General features: G+C 52.6%; 9 protein-coding genes across 9 annotated transcripts; 5 read left to right on the top strand and 4 right to left on the bottom strand.

Annotated features, from left to right (window-relative positions):
* Positions 1-844: 844 nt before the first annotated feature.
* A1O1_06963 (uncharacterized protein) lies at positions 845-1520 on the top strand (the record flags this gene model as incomplete). The annotated part of the gene is made up of 2 exons (XM_007727838.1): positions 845-1247; positions 1315-1520. The coding sequence occupies 2 exons, from the start codon at positions 845-847 to the stop codon at positions 1518-1520; spliced, it is 609 nt and encodes a 202-aa protein (XP_007726028.1).
* A 937-nt stretch (positions 1521-2457) lies between these two features.
* Positions 2458-4107, top strand: A1O1_06962 (uncharacterized protein; the record flags this gene model as incomplete). Its single annotated transcript, XM_007727837.1, has 1 exon — positions 2458-4107. One exon carries the CDS (start codon positions 2458-2460, stop codon positions 4105-4107), a length of 1650 nt encoding a protein of 549 aa, XP_007726027.1.
* Positions 4108-5140: 1033 nt separating this feature from the next.
* Positions 5141-6484, bottom strand: A1O1_06961 (uncharacterized protein; the record flags this gene model as incomplete). The annotated part of the gene is made up of 1 exon (XM_007727836.1): positions 5141-6484. The coding sequence occupies one exon, from the start codon at positions 6482-6484 to the stop codon at positions 5141-5143; it is 1344 nt and encodes a 447-aa protein (XP_007726026.1).
* Positions 6485-7188: 704 nt separating this feature from the next.
* A1O1_06960 (uncharacterized protein) lies at positions 7189-8505 on the bottom strand (the record flags this gene model as incomplete). The annotated part of the gene is made up of 1 exon (XM_007727835.1): positions 7189-8505. One exon carries the CDS (start codon positions 8503-8505, stop codon positions 7189-7191), a length of 1317 nt encoding a protein of 438 aa, XP_007726025.1.
* Positions 8506-12339: 3834 nt separating this feature from the next.
* On the top strand, positions 12340-12585 carry A1O1_06959 (uncharacterized protein; the record flags this gene model as incomplete). The annotated part of the gene is made up of 1 exon (XM_007727834.1): positions 12340-12585. The coding sequence occupies one exon, from the start codon at positions 12340-12342 to the stop codon at positions 12583-12585; it is 246 nt and encodes an 81-aa protein (XP_007726024.1).
* Positions 12586-13564: 979 nt separating this feature from the next.
* Positions 13565-15013, bottom strand: A1O1_06958 (uncharacterized protein; the record flags this gene model as incomplete). Its single annotated transcript, XM_007727833.1, has 3 exons — positions 13565-14021; positions 14120-14318; positions 14374-15013. 3 exons carry the CDS (start codon positions 15011-15013, stop codon positions 13565-13567), a joined length of 1296 nt encoding a protein of 431 aa, XP_007726023.1.
* Positions 15014-16846: 1833 nt separating this feature from the next.
* Positions 16847-19699, top strand: A1O1_06957 (histidinol dehydrogenase; the record flags this gene model as incomplete). Its single annotated transcript, XM_007727832.1, has 1 exon — positions 16847-19699. The coding sequence occupies one exon, from the start codon at positions 16847-16849 to the stop codon at positions 19697-19699; it is 2853 nt and encodes a 950-aa protein (XP_007726022.1).
* Positions 19700-20374: 675 nt separating this feature from the next.
* On the top strand, positions 20375-21992 carry A1O1_06956 (phenylalanyl-tRNA synthetase alpha chain; the record flags this gene model as incomplete). Its single annotated transcript, XM_007727831.1, has 2 exons — positions 20375-21843; positions 21899-21992. The coding sequence occupies 2 exons, from the start codon at positions 20375-20377 to the stop codon at positions 21990-21992; spliced, it is 1563 nt and encodes a 520-aa protein (XP_007726021.1).
* An 838-nt stretch (positions 21993-22830) lies between these two features.
* A1O1_06955 (40S ribosomal protein S21) lies at positions 22831-23277 on the bottom strand (the record flags this gene model as incomplete). Its single annotated transcript, XM_007727830.1, has 2 exons — positions 22831-23065; positions 23246-23277. 2 exons carry the CDS (start codon positions 23275-23277, stop codon positions 22831-22833), a joined length of 267 nt encoding a protein of 88 aa, XP_007726020.1.
* Positions 23278-23763: the final 486 nt, after the last annotated feature.

Genomic DNA, 23763 nt, shown 5'->3' with positions numbered 1-23763 from the left:
CTCAGCACTGGATACCTACCTATGCACTGCAGTGGATGATGGGATGGCAGTTGCAGATGGAGACCTGGGAGTGGTAACAGGGTCGGAAGAAAAAGGCGCATGGAGGGGAGTTGGAAGTTGAGGGTCTGGAAGAGGGTCCGATGGTTCAGGAACAGGCCCGGCGAAGGCTCTAGATGGAGGATCGATCTACTCTGTGCCTGAGTAGAGAGAATAGGGACCTAAGTACGGACTACTACCGAGTAGTAAATTGTGGCTCCATGGGTCGCAAGTATGGACACGTTGCGCTGCGTGGCTGCTTAACAAATCATCAATAATCGAGTGTGAGATGCGGCCAGTTTCAGCGAGTGGATCGCGGAATTCCTTCCAGCCTCATTCGATGGATTTCTACTCGATACTCTGTATTCTACAGTAGAGTGTTTTGTATTAGAGACAATGTTGGTGTTAGTCTTGTTAGTCTCACTATCTGCCATTATTCGGTTGGTTTCTATGCCATCACTCGGCCGAAAGACGGCAAAGTCACGCTCCGTCCAGACTTAGTACTGCTGATAGTCCCTAGCTCGTTGTTAACTACTACCTGGTACCTTGCAGGCTCTATTTCTCTATCCTCTATCCATTCTCTTTCTCCATCTCGGTACAGAGTATCCTCTCCTTTCCCATCATGCGTGTCTCCAGCACTCCCCTTCGACATATAAAGCTCACCACCACCCGCTCCATCCCATCCTCACCCTCATCCTCAACCAGAATCTTGTCTTCACCTCGTCACACTCCATCTCTCTTCCAGTCTTCGACCACCACCACTACTCGCCTTCAAGCCTCCCGCCTTTACTCTTCCACCCCCGCCAACATGTCCTCCAGCTTCCTCGACGCCGTCAAGGCCCGCCGCACCATCTATGCCTTGAAGCACGAGTCGCCGATCCCGGACTCCAAGATCCAGGAGATCGTCAAGCAGACCATCCTGCACGTGCCCAGCTCCTTCAACTCGCAGTCGACGCGCATCGTGGTGCTGCTGGGCGACGACCACACCCACCTGTGGGAGGAGATTGTCAAGCCCGCGGTCAAGGCCGTGGCCCCGGCCGAGGCCTGGCCGCAATCCGAGCAACGACTGAACGGCTTCAAGAACGCCTACGGCACCGCCCTCTTCTACGAAGAACCCAAGGACATCCTGAAGCTGCAGGAGGCTTTCCCTCTGTACTCGGAAAACTTCCCGCAATGGAGTGAGCACACCAACGCCATGCACCAGTTTGTCTGTAAGTATTTGCCCTAAACTTGAACATCGGTGTCTATCTGGTCACGGAGTCTAACCTTTCTTCACAGTGTGGACTGCTCTGGAACAAGAAGGCTTCGGCGCCAACCTCCAGCACTACAGCCCCTTGATCGACGACAAGATTGCCGCCAAATGGGGAGTCCCCGGCGCCTGGAGCCTCAAGGCCCAACTGGTGTTCGGCACTCCGGCCGGCGAGGCGGGCGACAAGGCCTTCAAGCCCGTCGAGGAGCGTGTCTTTGTTCACGGCGCCAAATAGATGTTAGATTTGAGGATGGTCAGGTCGACATGAACAGACAGATAGAGTGACTGGTCGCCACGACTTGGATACATACACGTACAGAGTAAATATCACGACGGCAATGAGACATGTTCATTACCTACCAGGTTGCTATCTTTCTCGGCTCTACGATCTCAATATCCCCCATATAATAGTAGTACTAATGTCACCGCTCAACGATGGCGCCATCTCTATCTAGTAGTCACACCATCTCCATCTTCCCCGTCACCGCCAAGGTCCATCAAGTCTTGTCTTGTCGCGCGATACCAATCATACTATGATATGATATGCCAGGCTAGATCTGAGGAACTTCTCCAGAACTCTCTTGCAGCATCGTCTCCGCCATTGGCCTGATGCTCATGACCGGGTATATCTCATCTTTCTCGCTCCCTCCCTCAACCTTGTTCCTAGCCAAACCTTCTTCCTGTTGGCCAGTGTCGTCTCTTCCTTCTTCTAGACTTTCTCCTTCCCCCGTTGGTCTAGTCGATGAAGCAATCGGCTGGCTGGCCCGTCCCTATCGCGACATTGAGCCGCGTCCCGGCAATCTCATCAGCCTGGTCAGATACTACCTAGGTAACTAACTACGTGTGGCACTAACCCCCGCTTCCCTCTATCTTATCATGAGCTGTACCATGCATGCCCTGCCATGGTGATTCCTTTTTCTGCGTCCCATCAACAATCTGCCATCTCTCAAATTCAGTTGCATACCTGTATCTTTCAGACGGTCAAGCTGCTCAACTGCCCTGTCTTACAATTTACCTCAGCTTCTCCTATAGCAGGTTTTCCATTGACTGTAGGAACTCGACAGAACATGCGAACGAAGCAGAGCTGACATCTATCTACCTTTCTACCTTTTATCTTCTACCTTCTTATCCGAATCTAACATACACCACTCCATCTCGACCAGCCAACCACCATGGCTCCCACTGGTCTTCTCAACTCCTTTCTCGCCGCCATCCAAGCCAGTCTCAGTGTGCTGCTGGTCATCTTCTACGGCGGCCTCGCCGCACACCTCAACCTACTCAACCAAGCCAACAGCAAGGCCATCTCCAAGCTATGCGTGCGCATGTTCCTGCCCGCTCTCCTGGTCGTCAAAATCGGCTCGGAACTGCACCCAGACTCGGCCCAACGCTACCTGATCATCTTCATCTGGGCCATCCTCTGCCACCTGGTTTCCTTTGTCCTGGGCATCGTGGCCCACCTCTGGCTCGGCATGCCCGACTGGACCACCGTCGCCCTCATGTTCAACAACACCACCAGCTATCCACTCCTGCTCATCGCCGCCCTGGACGAAACCGGCATTCTCAGATCTCTGATCGTGACCGACGAAACGACCCGAGCCGCCGTGGAGCGAGCCAAATCCTATTTCCTGGTCTTCGCCACCGTCTCCAGCTGTTTGACCTTCGCCGTCGGTCCTCGTCTGATCGACTCCGAACATCCTCCTGAACAAGAAGACGACGAAGACGAGGACGGAGAAGAAAAAGACTCGGATGTCGATCCCAACGAGCACATCCACACTCATGACACTGACCCTGACACTGACCCCGAAGACGACGGACCTTCCGAACAAACAGGTCTTCTCGATCGTCAACGACACTCATCCCTCACCCCATTCGGCCAACAACACAACTCATTCTTCCCCTCCCTTCGCAAACTCTCGACCGCAGCAGCCAAGACAGCCAACAAGCAGCAGCGACAACGTCGCCGCACGTCCATATTCACATCCTCCCCGATACAAATCATGCAGAACCGTCGCGCATCAATCGTCCCACGCAAGCAATGGGTTCATCTCAGTCCCCGAACCAAGTGGTGGCTCCTGTTCATCTCGGATTTCTTCAACGCCCCGCTCCTGGGCGCCATCATCGGCACCGTCATCGGGCTGATCACTCCGCTCCATCGGGCATTCTTCAACGACACCGAAGACGGCGGCGTTTTCACCGCATGGCTGACCTCCTCGCTCGACAATATCGGTGGGCTTTTCGTGCCGCTGCCGGTCCTAGTTGCCGGCGTGTCGCTCTATACTTCGATGCGAGAAGTTCGGAGAAATGCCATTGCTCGGCGAAAGCTCGGTAGCGTCAGCGAGGAGGATGATGAGACGTCGTCACTCCAGGACGCTGACACCGTGGAAGCCGGAAATGGACATGGAAACAGTCAGGCAAATGGCCCCTCCAGCACCGCAGCGGGCAAAGCAAAAGCTCAAGCAAACCAAACCTCAAAATCGACGAAATTGCCCTGGCTGACCGTCACGTACATCCTGGTCATCCGATTCATCATCTGGCCTATTGCGTCCATCGGCCTGATCCATGCTCTGGCGGCCCGCACCAACATCCTCGGATCGGACCCTATGCTGTGGTTCACCATGATGCTGATGCCCACGGGCCCGCCGGCCATGAAGCTGATCACCTTGGTGCAAGTCAGTGACTCGACCGACGAGGATGAGATGAATATTGCCAAATTACTCACGGTGAGTTTGAAACCGTCTCTTAATGTCTTCGAACTATCGTTGCTGCCCCCTCAACTTTTCTTTTCCCTCTCCAGTCTTCTTTGCGTCGAGCTCATGCCATGAGTGATATCAAACCACCTCTGAAATTGAGGAAGTATGCATGCATGCAGACGAAGAACCTCACTTGGTGGTGCGATGGTAAGGCCATCGATCAGATGGACCTTGCAGACCACAATATCATCTCACCCCATGGTCATGTCTATGTCTGTATCGTGGAGATCGATAACTCCCGCCACAGCCCGGTTGCCCGTCCATCCACGTCCATCCAACTTATCTAGTCACCCACTATCCCACCATCCTGGTTCTTCTTTGCTCTCCCCTCCTCGTTTCTCCCCATTCAACAGCCCAGCCCAGGCCTGTCTACATCAACACAATCATTCACTGGGCCATCGGGAAGGGCTCGTTCGATTGTTCCATGCAGAAAGTTCCCCGTCATCTGTTCAACTGTTTTGCACACTATCGGCATATCCCCTCTTTCATTATATACCCCTTGATATGCATACCAAGCACTTCACGCGCAAATGCTAACCATGAAACGTCTTTCGATCACCCAGATCTCCTATCTAGTCTCGCCCATCCTGTCCATCACTGTGGTCGGCGGGCTTCGGGCCAGCCAGGCTGCTATTCGAATATGATACAGTATACAGTATAGTATATATTAGTATATATGGGATCTGACAATCTTGGAGTACTACGGTTACTGGAGGGCAAGAGACGGAGAGGGAGAAGAAAAGAAAAGAAAAACAGATCTCTCCGTGTAAGAAACTGGTGGGATCTATCATTCGTCCAAGTATATATCATGTCATGTGCATTTTACTTTTTCTCCGATGGCTCATACGTCCCAGATATAGATCATCCAACACAGAAGTCCAACTCATGGGATGTCAGAAAATAGAAGGGGGCCGCAGGATCAAGACCACTAAATTCTCGTTCTTTGGGTTTCCCGTTCCGTTCAATATCCAATTTCCAAACATAGGGAGCCAGTATTCTTTTTCTGTATCATTCATGTCTCCTCCCTCACCAGAATCTCAAGTATGTTCTCCATCTAAAAGATTCGCCCTCTTTCCTCCCGGTCAGGGATGTCTGTCCTCTTCTTTTAAAGTTCCCTCTTGGGTGGATTGACACTAGCATTCCCCCCTCCGACAGTGACAGTAAACAACGCCGGATCGCCAGCATGCACTTCGCCACTCTGGTCGGCGCCGCCCGAAGGCTGGACATCGTCGTAGGGAAACGCATAGCCCTTGGTGTCCAGATTGGCCTGATGCACGATGCGCGAATAATGGTTCGTGACGGGGTCCTTGTAGTACAAGTCCTGCGGCGCCGGCTGGCTGGTCGACACGAGCAGCGTCGACCGGTTGAACGCGGCAGCCAGGCGCGGGATGATGGCGTTGGTCTCGGGATTGGCGCCCGTGGCGAACGGGCCGGTCGAACAGCTGAAGATGTCGCGCGTCGACGGTCGGGAGAAGGTCGACCCGCCGATCACCAGCGTGTCCGACGACGCCGAGACCTGCGCGGACACGGTGCCGAACGAGGCCTGTGTGTCGATGGACATGCTCTGCGTCGTGAACCGCGTCCACACCCGCGCCACGTAGTCGTCGTAGTACCCGGCGAAGAGGTTCGGGTTGGTCACCATGCCTTGGTTGGGCGAGAGGGCGCGCAGGTTGCGGCCGTTGCCGTTGCGTGATATGATCAGTTGGTCCCATCCTTGGCCGTCGGTCGCGTGTTGTGAGCGCAGGCCGTTGCACACTTGGTCGAGTCCGCCGGCCGGCATGCCTGATACATGCTGTGTGACACCGGCCTGCGTGGTCAGGGTCAAGGCGACAGGCGGGCCGACGAAGTCGACATAGCTGATGTTGGCGTACAGTTGGTCGCTGTTGTATGTGAATTCCGCGAAGCCCCAGTCGATGTTGATGTTCGGGTCGGAAGGGTTGGTCACGGACGGCTCGACGAGGGCGGGACCCGGGTTGAGTAGGAACGTCAGGGGCGCGTCGATCGAGAACCAGATCCGGCCGCCGGCGATGTGGGGAATCGTGACATTCACCGTGTTGCCGGGAGGACCCAGGACTATGGCGCAGTTCTGCGGAATGCTGCTTCCCACGCTGGCTGGGGAGGTGGGATAATATGGAGTTCGGCCGTCGGCTTGGAGGAGGAAGAGAGCGTTATTGTTGTCAATGGCTTGGCCTGTGATATAGGCATACACCGTGTTTGAGGTGGTTTGGTTCTGCAATGCAATGTTGAGCGTCGACCCGGGTTGGTTTTGCGATGCAACATTGAAATTTCTCTGTTCGCTGGGAGGCGGATGTGCTGCGGCGGCTGGCTGTTGATCTGGTTGACTGGCCGGAGGTGGAGCGGGACCGGGAGAGGGAGCCGGAGGGGCAGCGGAAGCTGGAGAGCGGGACGGGGACCTGACACGTTCGAGAAACCGATTGAGCCGCTTCATTTTGCGCAAAGATCACGATAACCAGATAAGTAGAATCCAATGCCGGACCTCGATGAGAAAAGTGAAGTAGCTCAGAACTGAGGTTTGGAGAAGGCTTTTGACCATTCTTTATGCTGTTCCCCCACCATGGTGGAGACGTCATCTCGATCGTAATATCCATCATGTTTCTTGTCCGTGTTTCACGTCTGATGCGTCGAGAACAAAGCCAAACCATCACGCTCCAATGTGGTCTTCGGGTTTTAACTTATCCGTTGGAAAATATGATGTCAAATGATACTTTTCAGATCCCGCTCCTCTCACTGTTACTCTGCGAACAAGATGGTCGCACGACACGGACCGAGGTTGGTGGTACCAGATTGACAGGGTCTGACATCTTGCTATTGGCTGCGTACCTGACCATAAGCGGCGCGAGTGATCAAGATTTAGTCGCCTGGTTCTTGATTGAAGCAAGGGACATTCCAAACGCCTGGAAGGGGTTGGTAGCCACAAGTAGTTGCTGACGTGGCCAGCTGATGAGATGTCCCAAGACTGAGCTTGAACCAAACTTGCGGATGATATGGAACGGCTGCAGAACTGCCAAGTAGATCGGGATAACAGTCTCAGACAAGACGTGGGCACAAAATGCCAGTCGAATGGTCCCAAGATCAAACAGATCTGATGCGGTCTGCAGCATGTTCGTGATCGATATCGCCGACATTGCTGCATCAGACCAAAAAGGTCCAGTAGCTGGGGAAAACGAACTCCTCCTCAAAAATCTTGCGAACCTGTTCAAGCACAAACTTCTCGACCTTGCCGACATTTTTGAGCACCTGTTTTCCGTCCTCTTGTCGGCCAATTTCACTCTCCACGTGAATTTCTCGCAACGGGCCGGGAAAAGGATTCCTCCCACCATCCTTGCCGCCTTTAGTCTCATGTTGGTCGAGACCCAAGCTGTCTCCGACCAGAGCGATCGCGTCTTCGGGGTCAAGAAAGCAAAAGTGCATCTTTCTCTTGATCCATGCCGCCACTGCAACTCCGTCGAATGACATGCCGGTGATGGCCAACTTGACTGGGATGCCGACAAAGCTAGGCATAGGGTAGTCAAGTAGGATCTCCGCAGTCAGCGTCATGCGTATGTCGCCGGAGTATTTGACCCTTGCAACCACCTGAAGGTCCGTTGGCTGGCTGCTTTGGAGCTTGGATGGAGATAGTGGATGGTCGTCTTCCAGTGCAGACTCATCCTTGTCGTGCTCGTACATAGTGTGCTGTAGCCGAGGTGATGAAATGCCAGACTCTGACTCCCGTGGGGACGACATGCTGTTTGCAGTGGATGGTCGGGTAGAGGGATCATCATGGGCTGGGGGATCTGGCATGACGTTTCTGCTTTGGGCTGATGTCTGTAGAGGTCCCCGCGCTGGCGCTGCAGTCTGTGTTGTGTCAGACGACCATGGTCGGGGAGTGAAAGGAGTGCCGCTCGCGACAGCTGCCAATGGAGTCTGACTTCCAGAAAGACCCGTGGCAGGGAAGTGAAAGTAGCTGAGGTTGGAGGTGCCTCCAGGGATACCGGGAGTGGTGCTTCGATGGAAATGGGCCGCAGCAGGGTCGGCGCTTGCGCCCGCAACGTCTTTGGTGGCCGCCGAATGCCGCCATTCGTGATACTCTGGACCGGCCAGGATGTTGGCCACTTGTGGCCTAAGCGATCGTGGTTGGGAAGCGTGTGAGTCTGTCATGGGAGGCTCGTAAAGCGTCGGGGCTGTACTTTCGACGGATTCAGTAGCGGGTTGCTGCGTGTCACCCTCATCACTATCATTTTCTTCTCCTGCCTCCTCGTCGTAAAAGTCGGGTAGGGGATCACAGATGTCCTTGATCTCGATATCCGGGCATGTAGAGCCAAATTCGAACGAATGGACATGGACTGCGTGGATGAAGCGTGGGAGAGTGACCTGTTGGAATTTCTCGTGTACGAATTCTCGTATTTTCTCAGCAAGAGCTGCCCCTTCGGGACCGCTGGTGATGGTGTCCCATCCGATATCTACAGACATGATACAGTTGTAGAGAAGACAACGGACGAGGGCAGTTGCTGGAGATCTGAGAGCTGTAGAGACGATGGAAGCGTTCAGTCCCTCGAGGTCTCGATGCTGTCACGAGGCTTGGCATTTCCGTGATATAGGAGAATAACATTCATCGTCATACAGAACGAGCAGAACAGCACGAATTATCGCTCTCTTAATGCTATCTCGACCATGGACTCTGTATGCTCCTCAGAGTCTGCTCTCTGCGCCACTTGATCAAGCACCTCGAGTTGTCATTGCGCACAATCTCGAATCCGAAACTTTGATTCCACCGCCCATCCATAACCTGGCCACCCATTAACGCAATTTAGAACCCATTCGAGATATCAACAGCCTGCTTTTCCATGCTAGAGTATCATCGGGTATCATATAGTCGGCCATAATCTGTGCTCCTCATTTGAACCTGTAGCTTTGACCAGGGAACCACCAGCAAAAGAGTAAGAATCATCCGCGAGCAACGTTGTCACCTACCCCAGTGGGCCGCTTTTGACTAACGGGTCCGTTGGGAGTGGTCGGGACATTTGCCGTTGACCGGCTTCGCTGAGACCTGTTGAACCGTGCATCGAGGTGTGCCGATATGGGCGCAGTTGTGCCGAACATTTTTGGTACACCCACATTGGGTATACTTGGTGGTGACAACACGACACATTGGATCTCGCGGCAGGTTGCCGTCAGTACCGTGTTGCCAGGCAAATCGACAATCCAGCGAACAGCCACCCAGTGCGAGAGAACGGCAGCCCGTAAAACCAGTGACGATGATGGTGACACGACGAGCAGCAACAGAATCCGCTCGATCCATAGCGGAACGACGTCTCTTGTATAAATGTGATGTTTGTGGTTGCGAAAATGCCTGTTTGTACTGCTCGGCCCAGGATCGTAGAGGAGGTGTCTCGGTGTCCTTACCTACTTCATGAGTACGATCGAATTCAGCCCATCGCTTCGTATGAATCTTCGAGGCGATAGCCTTGGGAGCTCACATTCCAACGGACAGCCAACCAGAGATGACCACAAGACAAAAGAGGGAGAGACCAAGGGAGGCAGTATGATGGCAAGAATGAATGCTTATCCGGTAATTCCGACCGCCCGTAGTCTACCTGTATCTTCGCTGCACCAGGCTGAACTGACGAGTCATGAAAACCCACAATAATGCGGACGGAAGGTGCCCTCACTTACAGAATGCCCGTAACAGGATAGCGTGCCCAGTCTGCAGATGCGAGGGGATGGGGAGCACCTTCCCTTTTGCAACAGGGTGTGAGGGTTGCCGGAGAATATGCTGCATAACGCATTACTCACGGGATTCTCATGCAGTGCGCGGCTCGTGTGTAGCGTCAAGAACTGGGTTTGCGACTACCGAGACCCTTGAGGTGTGTGTGGAAGAAGGACTGCGTGCAAGCCAGGGTTGGCCTTCATTCTTGAACGTGACATGAACTCAGTTCTCAGCAGAGCATCCTTGGACGCTAGGTGCGGCACGACCGATACCTTGCTAGTCTGGCCGTTTCAGCATCAATACCAGCACACCCAAACATGGAGCGACCACCCTTATTTCATGTGGTCCAGCATGATGATGGAAAAGCTGTCAGACGCTTTGCCCCAAGAGGAGTGAGGTTGGGTCGGAAAAGGATACGTATATCCACGACACTCGGAGGCGTACCAGGGGGTGGGCATTTCTCAAGATCATGACATTGTGATATTGTCAAGCCAGCTGCATTAGTAGCGTAACCCAACGGCCGTGGTTCTCCTTCCGTGCCAACAAGGTCCGTGTATGACATGATGTTGACGCGGGAATGTGCCTGCTCTTGAACCGTCGTGCAGAGAGCCGCACACGCGCACCTTCGAGCGAATGGGTGCAATAGATTGAGGTTCTATGGAGAGAAAAGGCAGACAGGATGCGGCAGCCTTTTCGTCTTCAGTAATGTCTTCCCCAAGGTGTATTTAGCAGGTCCAGCACGGAGGATATGATTACAGGGTCGCTGGACACTGTTGTTGAAGTTGATTGTGAGTGCCTTGGGAGTCTGCGAGAGACACACACACACACAGAGAGAGAGAGAGAGAGAGAGAGAGAGAGAGAGAGGCGCAGTTTGACGCCAACTGGAGGTGACTTCACGTGATCTCTCGTGATGCCAAGTACCGCATCCTGCTTCATAGTAGCAGGAAACCTGTTCTGATCAGCGAGATTCTCACTTTGATCACAATCAATCTGATGCCACCATCTTGTATACACACCTACCTACCCGAGGTACAACAAAATCGTATTCTTTTTCACATTTATGGTAGGTTCGACAAGTCTTGGTTCTCAACAGGTTGGTTTTTCTTGTCGTTGCTATGCCCCTCGGCCAACCCTGCGGCCAACCCTGCGTACCAAAGAGATGCAGCCGGACCGAAGGAAGCCAGTGACCACGTCAGGACTAGCAGCAAAACGATGCCATCTATGCTTTGGTCTAAATTATTCTGTGAGAGGAAGCCTGATGAGGGACTCCCGCTCAGATCTTTCCGTTTCCTTCCGTGGCATAACTCTGCTGTGTGATACTAACCCGCTAATGGATTGACGAGCGGAAACCCTGTGGCACAAGCCCGTATTACAAACAGGTCGCGCCTACCTGGAAGTGGAAGAGACAATAGTGCAGATCATCTTCTGAAAACGCCACGTGCTCTACGGTATGGTCGAGACGGCCAGCCTGGTCAACCCTGCATCATCAGTCCGAATATCAAACTTTCTCACCTACTGGATTTCCACGCCGTCGATATTCGACTGCATCCAACATTCAAGGTTAGGCATGCCCGCATCGGCAATTCTGACATGTCGATGATACGTATCGTCCGTCTCATGAGGTTATCGCGGCCAGTGGTTGGGGTCCCACGGCCTTTACAACGGCAAAACAGGAGGGCGAGATACCTTACCCCACCGAGCACGGTCTGGTACTGAGCCCGGGGCATCTGGACAAGGTGTCAGGCCTGGGCCAGACAGGTCTTCTCCGTACTCCGTACTCCGTAATGCGGGAGCGGGTACGCTGATTATCATGCCACCCACGCCCAAGCCAGCCGAGGTTATTAACGGCATTCGCCGGCACGATTGTTGCACCACTGACGGCATCGCATCTTGAGCACTCCAAGGATATCGAAATTGGATAGTTATCCAGTAACCTTCCGAATCAAACTTCCACGATGGACTATTTGCGGTGGTTACCGGTTTCATCCGCGTGGGACAAGGATGCAATTCGTCAGCACCACTTCCGAAGGTTCGATACTGCAGGCCGTGCAACACCTGTACCAACTCGTCTCTTTCTGATCGGGAGAGATCTGCATCCTAACCTCTGAGTATACCGGGATGTCGAGGAGGAAGAGAGATGCGACAGATGGCTATAAGTCTAAGCACGTTTCCGCTGACAACGCCAGTTCTGTCTGTTCTCTTCAACTACCTCCAGCTTACGACTTCCAATAATCTTACCTGTCACGAGGTCACCGAGCAACAAAAAGCCTCAAGAGAACAAAGACATAATCCAATAATAAGCAGCACCATTATTCCTCCGGATCCCCAGATCTCCGCAAAGCCGAGGCCAACATCAACAATCACATCACCCGGGCACTTGCGTCATATTGAGGACAAAGCGCCAAACATATATAAATGAGACCGTGCCTGTCCTCTGGATTCTTTGTTCGCACCTTTTCTGTCGATTCCCAATTCCGAACCCCAATACTACTACTCTCCCTGTGACCGAAACCGATTCCAGACCTCACCGTCACCAATCTCAACCCGCTTTTAACTCCCTAAACGCACATCACTCCTTCGAATAACAAGACGTCAAGATGTCTGGCCCAATCTCTACCAACAACTTCTTGACTCTCATTCCCACCGCCCACCGGGTGGCAGTCGTCTCTGGCTCAGACTTGCAGACTCCACTTGACAGCGCCGTCGTGGCAGGAGAGTCGATCATCCCTACAGTTCAGAAGACCCGCCGCTCCAGTTCGACCGCGACGGCCGACTCTACCACCACCGTCGAGTCACCCACCGCAGATGTCAACGGTCACACATTCCTCAAGCTAGGCAACTGAGCAGCCTCGCGTCGCGCTCACTTTTGGTTCATCCCACGAAGAAGCTGTGTCGACGCCATTTGCTACATTTATCCGTTCCACGTTTTACGAATTTTCTTGCAAGCAATTCTCGCTACTGCTACCACACAAGACGAACGATGCAAGCATTGAAGCACGGATCTTGAAACGCGACGATCAATGGGATTTTCTGGGGGATGGTTGGGGCAGGTCAATTGGAATCAATATCTGGTACCACGGCTTATCATGCGATCGCCGACACACAAGTCCGACCGTTACCGTCACCGTCACCCCACTTTCCCTGTACCTACCGTACGCAATGAAGGACACAGCACCGTCTTGCTTTCTTCCATCTCGACGATCTGTCGCAGGTCCCACCGATCCACAAGACGGAGGGAGAGCGAACGCTCGGAGGGAAGATTGTGGGGGTCAGAGGACATGGACCAACCCCCCGCCCCCCGCTTGGGGACGTTTAGAGAAAGGGCAATTTACTACGGTACTACGATGTGTTGCTCATATGAAGGAGGCCTCGGAGAGACGGAGTTAGGGAACAACAGCAAACCGTTGGAGTCAAGTGTTTTGTACCAGGTTCTTTTATGAGGGATTATGTATGCATGATCATCTTCGACCCCCATTTGGTACTTCCCAAATGATATCCGAAGGCAAGACTCTTGTTAATGGCCTCCTAACCCTACTGTACCTTTTAGTAGCTTGGTTGTCTTGCATGCAATGGGATATCGGATCCTGTTGCTATCTAGCAAGCCACCCTACAAAATAAGTGGCACCGCCAAATCATCGTAGGGGCACCCTTCAAAACTTCAACAGGCGGTAAGTCTACCTACGTTGAAGGAGAGCGCCTATTGTATCAACCTTACGGACTACTTATCTATCAAAAACCTACCTCTATCATTTTTGCGGTGTCACTTATTTTTTAAGGTGGCCCCCTAGAGAGTCCAGTCTGATGTGCGCAGACATTCTCTGCTTATAAGTTTAGCTTCAGCGAGATCACTGTAAAGCCCGTCGTCTCCTCAACATCTTGAAACGTCAGATGCAACGGGATGAAATGCCCCAGCTCGGGGAAACCCGTAGTCTGGGCAAATAAATGGCCAAGAAAGCGGCCTGCGTACTCGCCATTGTCGATTATCATCGCTCCAGAGTCGCCAGGCTGACAGATAGACTTCGCTGGACAGGAGACGGCAGTCCAGGTCCACATACTCTTCTCACGCCCATAGTATCCCATCATGAACTCCGAGTTCCACACCGTCACGACCGGGTTGAGCCTCCCGGTGGTCCAACCGGTCGACCGGCCATGTTTGATGACAGGAGGGTGGCCTTCAATTGTGCGAGGAGCCGCATAAGTGTCAACTTCCTTTATTACCTCTCCACCGGAGTTAGCGTAATCGCGCAGTGTTGAAGAACAAATCCGATTTTCCATGGTTCTGGGTGCATCGATGGCGATCAGCGACCAGTCCAGCGGGAAATGATGGTTATTATGGAGGATAGTGCGGAAACCAGAGGACGCAACGACATGGCCCACCTCTCTTTCCCTTCATTGATGGCGTTGAGGGTCTCGGCCGAGGATTCGACGAAGGCTTTAGCAGATTTGGCATCCAGGACATTCTGCGCAATCTTGACCTCGTTGTTGATGACTTGTGCCGTTATCTTGTGATCCCCATCACTCGGGGACATCACCATAACGCCACATTTTGCGGCATTCAGAGGTTTATCTTCAACAGCTAATAGATAAAATTAGTCATAGCCATTTGACGGAGAATAGTCATTATGGCTTACCTCTTGTTATTTCTGGCGTAGCGACAACATGGTGACAGCTGAGTCCAAACAGGCTCTCCTCCCCTTGCTTGTCCCTCAGAGTAAGGCTGATCCCGATGGTGCCTGTCGTCTCGGCGGTCTGATATCCACAACTTGCCCCCATCACCATTCCATTCCCCCAGGCGTCCGGATGAAGCCGGTCAACAGAGTCGATTTCTTCTTGGGACGTGAGCAGCTCGAGCTTGCCATATCTAAGCTCAACATCGAGTCCGTGTTCGACCCCACGTAGCCTAGGTAGAATAGCATTCCACCACTGTGGACTGTCGGGATCGAGGGCGGTGATCGTCAGGACTGGTTGGCAGGACTCCCGGTCAGCCTCAAATCCGCGCCGGGTGATGGTGAATGAGGTCCAACGCAGGCCGGATTCTCGCAATTCTGTCGCGACCGAGTGTTCCAACGATGCATAGAAATGTTCGATAAGCATCTTATCCGTTGAAGGATCGAGTGGAAAAGTATAGATCCGCCGCGAGTCCAATATTCGAATCTGGCAAATACTGCCAGCTTTCTGCAAAAGGCGACGGATTTCCAGCACAGCAATGTACCAGTTTCCATGGCCAGAGGTGGCAAAGATGACCACAGTCGCAGTCTCTGCGCTCATCATGGTTCCCGTACGAAAACGGTGGCATATTTTGAACCCATGATACCGAACGCTTTCCGAATCAAGGATGCTCCTTCCTTCTTTTTCATTGTCCCTCCACTCTGGGATGCTATTGTGACCATCTGCAGTTTCGACAGGAAGGACTGGTAAGAGAGGCCATCCCACTCTATACGTAAGCTGGGTATCGATCTCTTCTGCGATCTCTTCATCTGAACTCTTCATACGTTTTCCACGGGAGGTGACGAAAGGTTCGACACTTTCCATCTGAATCGTTCGTTGGCAGTTTGATCATAGACTGTAGGACAGCGCAGAGCACTAGGATAGAGGTTACAACGTGAGACTCGGAGTAGAAGCAGAGTTGAAGTGATGTTGAACTTCTACTATTTATATAGAGAACTAGAAGTAGGCAATAGGAAGCCTAAAACTTTTAGCAGCCTCTGTTTAACTCCATATGTACTAGTCCTACGTATCGAAGCGAAGTAGTAGGTCTATATGTAAATCTCGTCAAGAATACCGCGATGATCATTGGTTCGATAAGATTAAGGCTTATCGATTGGTCGGCCGAAAATTTCCTCACGTAAGTTAGTAAGACTGAATGATACTCAGCCTGGCGGCACGAATATAGGCTGTACGAACTCATATTTTAATGATACGATAGGCGTCAAGCCACCTTACAAACTAGTACCGCAGAAATGATATAGGTGCCTACCTAGTAGGTAAGCAGTCAGGAATGTTGATACAATAGGCGTTCTCCTCCAGCGTAGGTGTACCTACCGCCTCTGAATGTTTGAAGGGCGCCCGTGCCAAGATCTGAGGGTGCCATTGATTTTGTAGGGTGGCTCAACGTGTCGATTGGGGCTGATAAGTTGAACTGGCCTTCTGATGCTGCTGCTGCTGTTACGGTGTTGGTTCGGCCAGACAGGTCTCCCTTTGCGCCCGCCCATTTGGCAAGAAGCTGGAAGCTGGAAGCTCGCCCTGGAGGTTGGAGACCGCGACTTGTTAGGGCAACTTTGAGCATGGCACTGCAACGTGCGCTTGGTCTCAAAGGGAGCAGTTGGTCGTACACCGCCGCTTTTGCCTCATCAAACTTCAAACATAGGCAGAAATTTGGCGTGGTGCCTCATTTTCTCCAAATCAAACTCATAATGGCCAAACTCACCCAGCTCTTTTCGTGCATCCCTGTGCCCAGAGATCGTCTTCAGAAGCATGAACCTGCCAAAAAGACAATACATTATTCAAAATCTTTTCGGAGGCCCACCGATTCCCTGCGGGCGTTTCGAAGCGGCGACTGGAGAGAGTCCAAGTGATGTCCAGTTGCAAATCGTGGCAGTGGTTGCAATGTTGACGGCAAGCCAGATGAATCAGGTTTTGGCATGTGAAGGGGTGGAGACTTGTAGTAGTAGCTCTACATAAGACAATGCAAGCACACGACCAACCTTGGGACACCTTCAATGCATCATTGATCCGTCCTCTTCCGGCCTGTCAGACTCCATTGGTAGTTGTCTGCGACTGGGGACAAAGCCCCCTAGCATGTGAAACCAGGGTCTAAATAAGATAAGTAGCTAGGTGTCCGGTATCTCGAGGGAACAGGGCTAGATATGACATCCGGCATATCAACAGGGTTGTTGTTGGGGCGGAAGATGGTTGGTTGCAGTTGTCGACGGTACAGTCGATGGTGGCAGTGGCATGATAGCCAGTCTCGGCTAAGTTGCCCTGTGAGTCTTATCCTTATCGCTACAGGGAGGCTTTTTCTCCCGCATCGAGTCATTTTCTTTTTGCGGTGAGACGCTCATACTCGCATTCAATCCTCCTGCACAGGCTTCTACATTTTTGGACATGGGTGTAGGACTCCTTGTATATGTCGATCCGGGGGAGATCTTGGGGTCCCAGCCCACAGGTCTCAATCTCGACCAGGTATCCTATTTAGGACAGTGCCTGGTGGAAGCCACTCCCGACAACTTCGAGTCGAGCCTCGCCTTTCTCCGCCAGAACTTCTCCAAACTCGCCATCAACTTCGATGTCCGGCAATTGAGAAGCTGGGATCATGTGGTGGACTTGCTCAACAACGGCGCCTCCAAGCTCTTCGTCAACTTCGAGCAACTCAAAGCCCTGTCGCAGGAGCCCACGATCTCCCAAGACCGCCTGGTTCTCACCATCTCCCTAGTCAACCCAAAGACCGATATTGGCAAATTGAAGTCTTTCCTGGAGACCAACACAGAATGGATGACCAGGGAATGGGCGTTTTATGGAGACAAGGGGAACGAGCAGGTGGACGAAGTCCTGAAAGAGCTAGGGAACTATCCCCCGAGTCATGACCAGACTATCTTTGTCAGAATCACAAGCGAAGGCGAAGGCAGAAACCTGCTCCACGAATATCCTGGCAACGCGCTCATCGTGTCCTCCAAGCTGTTGACATTCGACCAGTCCAAAGAAGGACACGAGAAGCTTATACCTGCCGTGGATTTGGTGCTTGCAGGCGCCACTCCTGATAGGAAGACTGGCCTCTATGCAACAACCGTGGTGGATGAGCGGGGTGTCGCCTTGGGTCTAGTATGGAGCAGCAAAGAGAGCATTGCGGAAGCTCTCAAAACTGGGGCGGGAGTGTATCAGAGTCGCAAGAGAGGACTTTGGCATAAAGGCGCATCGAGTGGAGATACGCAAGAGCTCATCAGCATTGCGTTTGACTGCGACAAAGACTGCTTGTTGTTTAAGGTGCACCAGAAAGGCAAAGGATTCTGCCACTTGGGGACGACCTCGTGTTGGGGGAAGTCATCTGGTCTATCTAAACTGCAACGAACACTGCTGGACCGCAAGGTGGATGCCCCGGAAGGCTCCTACACTGCTCGACTCTTTAATGATTCCAAACTTGTCAACGCCAAGATCAAAGAAGAGGCAGATGAGCTATGTGCAGCGAACACGAAAGAGGACATTGCCTCAGAGGCGGCAGACCTACTCTATTTTGCCCTTACTCGCTGCATTGCCGCGGGTGTTACTCTGGAGGATATCGAGAAGAACCTGGACTTGAAGAGCCTGAAAGTCAAGAGAAGAAAGGGCGATGCCAAACCTCAATATGTCGAAGATAAACCACCCAAGGAACAGAGCCAGTCAGAGAGCAACGGCGTCAATGGCCCCCAGGATGAGGAGGTTAAAGAAGCCGCTTCTGTTCCCAAAGCTCCTTCAGATCCTGCCGGCAAGACATCATCTGGCCGGATAGAGCTGAAGCGATACTCGACGACACAAGCCTTCTCCGATGATGTCCTCAAGGCTGCCCTACAGCGACCTTCACAAAAGTCCAACGAGAAGATCATGTCTCTAGTCCGTCCTATTATCGCAGATGTTCGGGCAGACGGCGACTCTGCTGTCCTGCAATACACCCACAAATTTGAAAAGGCCACCAGTCTCAAGTCGCCAGTCCTGAAAGCACCTTTTCCGGAATCCCTCATGCAACTCCCGGAAGAGACCATCAAAGCCATCAATATCTCATACGATAACATCCTCAAATTTCACTCCGCCCAGAAATCTTCGGCTCCGTTGGTCGTCGAGACCATGCCAGGCGTCACATGTTCCCGCTTCTCACGCCCAATTGAGAAGGTTGGACTTTACATTCCTGGAGGAACTGCTGTGTTACCCTCAACTGCTCTGATGTTGGGTGTGCCTGCCATGGCTGCAGGGTGCAAGGACATCGTGTTTGCCTCTCCCCCACGAGCTGACGGCACCCTCACTCCTGAAATTGTGTACATAGCACACAAGGTAGGGGCTAGGGAAATTGTGCTGGCGGGTGGTGCACAGGCCGTTGCAGCCATGGCCTACGGCACCGAGTCGATCACTAAGGTTGACAAAATTCTCGGTCCTGGAAATCAATTCGTGACTGCCGCAAAGATGCTTGTTAGCAACGATACATCTGCAGCTGTCTCTATCGACATGCCTGCCGGCCCGTCGGAAGTGCTTGTGATCGCCGACAAAACTGCAGATCCTGCCTTTGTGGCCAGTGATCTCCTCAGTCAGGCCGAGCACGGCACAGATAGCCAGGTTGTGCTAATCGCCATTGACCTGGACGAGAAAGAGCTGCAGGCCATTGAAGACGAAGTGCATAAGCAGGCGCATGAACTACCTCGGGTTGACATTGTGAGAGGCGCCATCGAACACAGTGTCACTATCTCTGTCGCCACTCTGGAGGAAGCCATGAAATGGTCCAACTATTATGCCCCTGAGCATCTCATCTTGCAAATTGCGGAACCGCGATCCGTGCTGCCTTCTGTTCAGAATGCTGGCTCGGTGTTTATCGGTGGCTGGACCCCAGAATCTGTCGGCGATTATTCTGCCGGTGTGAACCATAGTCTGCCCACCTATGGGTACGCAAGGCAATACAGTGGAGTCAACCTGGGCAGCTTCACGAAGAGCATTACGAGCAGCGAGGTAACCGAGCAGGGGGTGGGCGAGGTCGGATATGCTGTCATGGAGCTTGCGAGATGTGAAGGTCTTGATGCGCATAGAAGAGCCATGGAAATTCGAATGGAGAAGTTGGGCATTGTTGAGAGAAAGGTTCCAGCAAATGGGAACACTGCCGTGGGCAAAGACGAGCCCGTCACAGCCGCTGGAGAGCAGGGCGCCGAGGCGACAATACAACCTACCAAGTCGACCCCAAGCGAATCCCAAACAGACGGTGTGGAAGCGCCAACTGCTGCCTGAACAATCCGGTCAAGTGATAAACAATGGTCTCAACCTGGTCGCCCTACAACCATGGGCAAACTCTGGCCCGCCAGACTTTTCTATCCTTGAATTTATGTGGAGAGAACGACTTTCGTAATGGACGGACTGATATGGGCTCAATGGGATATACAAAAGACAAGCAGCATGGGGTTAGAGCTGCTCTTTCAATTATATCTCGTACAAACACAAGTATCGCTTCGATCGTGCATCGAATGATGGGCCTGGTCACGACAATTCAGGCTGCGGATTGTGTTGAATTTACGTCCTAGCGATCAGGGAGTTCACGACTGGTCCCTGCGGCTGATCTACAGAGTACGTATCCAGTCTCCTGCAGAACTTCCCAGGTCAGAATCTTTTATCCAACGACCGTCACTTTCCTATTAGTACATAGAACATTTGTCTAATCAACCAACGACTGGGTGCATGTTAGTTAAAGCGGCGGTATTTTGCCATTCCCTTGCCAAGCTACGAACACCCTGCTGCTTTAACTCATGAGCAGTGCGACCGGAGTCAATGTTTGTTCTGCAGTCGGAGTCATTTCTGTACATTTGGGATTATTGCGAACCGTAAAGTTGAAATCAACCTGACCTGTCTTTGCCCGTCGCCTCTGGTCACTGTTTTCCACGGTTTCCGCCGACACTGATAGACACAACCATGGCCGAGGACTTGACTCCTCAGGTCCTCAGCCTTTTAGCTTCGAGCGACGGCCCTGTGCTCACATCGGGAGCGTTCCCCAATGCCCCTTACGTCTCTATCAAGTCGGCGCTCGACAAATTAAAATCTCGAGACTACATTCAAGCGGAGCAACTTGACCGGCTGGAATTAGTCCTCACCAAAGAAGGACAGGATATCGCCGACCACGGAAGCAATGGCGCCAGGGTCTTCGAGGCAGTGCGGGCGTCTCTCGAGGGATTGAAACTCAAGGATCTGCCCGCGGCCGTTGGCGACGCCAATGTCGCCAAATTCGGGTCAGGAGATGCCTTCCGGCAGAAATGGGTGAAGAAAGATGGAGACACTCTCAAGGCCAGCGTGGATCAGATCCAAGACGAGATCCAGCAACAATTACGAGAGATCCAAGCCACCCACAAACTCGACAATCCCAAGGTTGTGGCAGATTTCAAGAAGAGGAAATATGTGGTGGAACAGAAAACAATTGCCTTCAAGGTCACCAAAGGGCCGAATTTTTCCACGGAGTTCGTGAAGGAGGAAGCAGATCTGACGGCGGAAATGTTGGCTTCGGGGGCCTGGAAGACCGCGCAGTTGAAGCCGTACAACTTCAAGGCCAAAGGCACCCCTGCAGCTGCTGGCGCCCTCCACCCACTTAACAAAGTGCGGCAAGAGTTCCGGGAGATTTTCTTCGAGATGGGCTTCGAAGAGATGCCGACGAATCGATACGTCGAGACTGGCTTCTGGAATTTCGATGCGCTCTTCGTCCCGCAACAACATCCCGCCCGCGACCTGCAAGATACCTTCTACATCTCGGATCCTGCAAAAGCCGATCCTCCGCGCGAAGATCCCGCGCCTACCGCCCCCGGAGCCCAACAGACGACACTGGCGGCAGACGACCAGAAACCAGAAAAGAAGCCAGACTACAAGCAGTACTGGGACGACGTGCGGGCTGTGCACGAAACCGGCAAGTTCGGTTCGATAGGCTACAGATATCCCTGGTCGGCAGACGAGTCTCTACGCCTGGTTCTCCGGACGCACACCACTGCCATTTCGACGTACATGCTCCACAAGCTCGCCCAGAATCCTCGACCGGCCAGATATTTCTCGATCGACCGTGTCTTCCGAAACGAAAGCGTCGACCAGACCCATCTCGCCGAGTTCCACCAGGTCGAAGGTGTGATTGCCGACTGGGGCCTCACACTGGGTGGACTGATTGGATTCATGGAAGTTTTCTTCGGCAAGATGGGGATCAAGAACCTGAGGTTCAAGCCTGCATACAATCCGTACACCGAGCCCAGCATGGAGATTTTCAGCTACCACGAGGGCCTGAAGAAGTGGGTCGAAATCGGAAACAGCGGTATGTTCCGACCTGAAATGCTCGAGCCCATGGGGTTGCCCAAGGATATGCGAATTTACGGATGGGGGTTGAGTCTGGAACGACCGACGATGATCAAGTAAGTTTGCCCTTTCTAGCCATGTGACGGACCGTGACTGACTGACACTTCGCAGATATGGCGTGAACAACATCCGTGAGCTGCTCGGTCACAAAGTCGACCTCAACTTCATCAAACAGAACCCCGCCGTCAGACTGGACAAAGACTAGATTGGAGTCTTGATTGGGAACAACAGCCGCGAGATTTCCACCTCTGACGCGAACAAGGGCAGTGCCATAGAGAAGAGATGATCAGGCGAAAAGGTTCTAGACACAAAAAGGAATCTATAATATGATACCCTTGTGCCCCTTCCCTGACAGAAGCTCACTTTCATCTGTTGCAATCTCTGTCTTCTTGCAGCTTACAAGGCTGTTGCTAGCATGTTTGTTTTCGGTTACCGGCACATCAAGGCTTCCTCAGACCAGCGCTCCATGACTGGGGAAGTAGAGAAGAAAAAACATCGTACATCCAAAAGCCGGAGATGAGATCCCCAGCCGCCTTCTGAAGAGCTGTGATTTTCCAAGATCAAGAGTCAAAGCACAGATACGGGCGGCACAATTAGCAGTATTGGACCAACATCGTAAGAAAAGAAAAGAGTAGACTCGGAAGGGCAAAAGAAGCCCACGAAGGCGCCGAAAACAGTCTAAGACATTGATGTAGGAATCGAAATCGAAACTGTGCATTTCGACCCGAGAGAAAGTCTTTTTTTTCATTCAATTTCTTTCTATTGGCCTTGGTTCGAGCCGATTTGTTGACCATGGCACCCAGATGACCATTTCACTTGCAGCCAGCCACGCGACTTTCCCCATCAACCCCTCGAGCTCTGAAACCCACGCGCGAAAGCATCAAGACCACTCCGGCTCCCTTCCACGGCTGGTCCGATTCCTCAAGCACACATTGCACTACCCGTGATGGTATGGTCTGGGGTCAACATCCATATTGCATCGTTTCTGGTATGGGCTCCATCTCCAGCATCGCTAGTCCATCGAATTTGGAAAGAATCCTTTCTTATCTCGTAGGCTGGGCGCTCCAGACGCTCTTCAAGAACCCATCCTTCTGCGCCAGTCGGTTGAGGGAGTCGTCGCTCTCGGCGCGCGATCGGACGAAGCCGCTAAGTGCGTAGACCTGGTTCTCGCCCGTGTAGCGGCCGTTCTCGTCGACTTTGCCGACGCTGATCTGGACGGAGGCGTGGTCTTTGGCCCGGATGATGCGGTTGGTCGCGCTGCATTTGCGGGGGACGTAGCTGGAAGAGAAAGAGTCAATGTTAGTCTTCAGATTTCTGAGAGTAGTGGGCTGATATAGCAGGCTACAACTGTTTCGGTAGAGAAACTGCGAAAATGCTGGTCCACAAGAGGTTGCGGTGGAAAAGCAGTTTTCAGAAGCGATAACCATCACCGTCGACCAGGGATTGAGGGAGGCTTACAGATCGACGATTTCGCCCTTCTCGTTCTCCATTTTGGCTGAGTGTGATGTTGAGGATGGAAGGTTGACTTGGGTTGAGGGTGTCGGCGGAGGAGAGGTTCGTGGGAGGTGTAGGTTGTTGAGATGAATTTGTTTGTCGTCGACACAGCCGCAGGTGGAAAGGTCGCCTTCAAGTTGGGGGTGCAGTGCAGTGTCGAATGTGCGCCGTCGGAGTTGCAAAATGGGGTCTTCCGAGGCTTGGCGGCGAAATCTTGGCATTGAACTCAACCTCAGCTCGACACCCTGCCACTTGAAATACTATACTATGCCTAGGTACGTACATATACCGACCTACCAGAATGCTATCATGGGAGATACTATAGTACCTCACCGGCGCCCTCTCATATTCCTATGGACATATGATCATAGTGTTATCAGCTGATGCAGCATATTGTTGCAACACTACAATGTAGCACCCATCACAAGACATCCGCTCGGTGTCTCGAGCTTGCATCAACCATGAACAGAGGCTTGACTAAC

Source organism: Capronia coronata, assembly GCF_000585585.1.
Source record: "Capronia coronata CBS 617.96 chromosome Unknown acBCG-supercont1.6, whole genome shotgun sequence".
NCBI lineage: Eukaryota > Fungi > Ascomycota > Eurotiomycetes > Chaetothyriales > Herpotrichiellaceae > Capronia > Capronia coronata.
The sequence above is the reverse complement of the archived record's forward strand: the minus strand, read 5'-3'. Positions and strand labels throughout refer to the sequence as shown.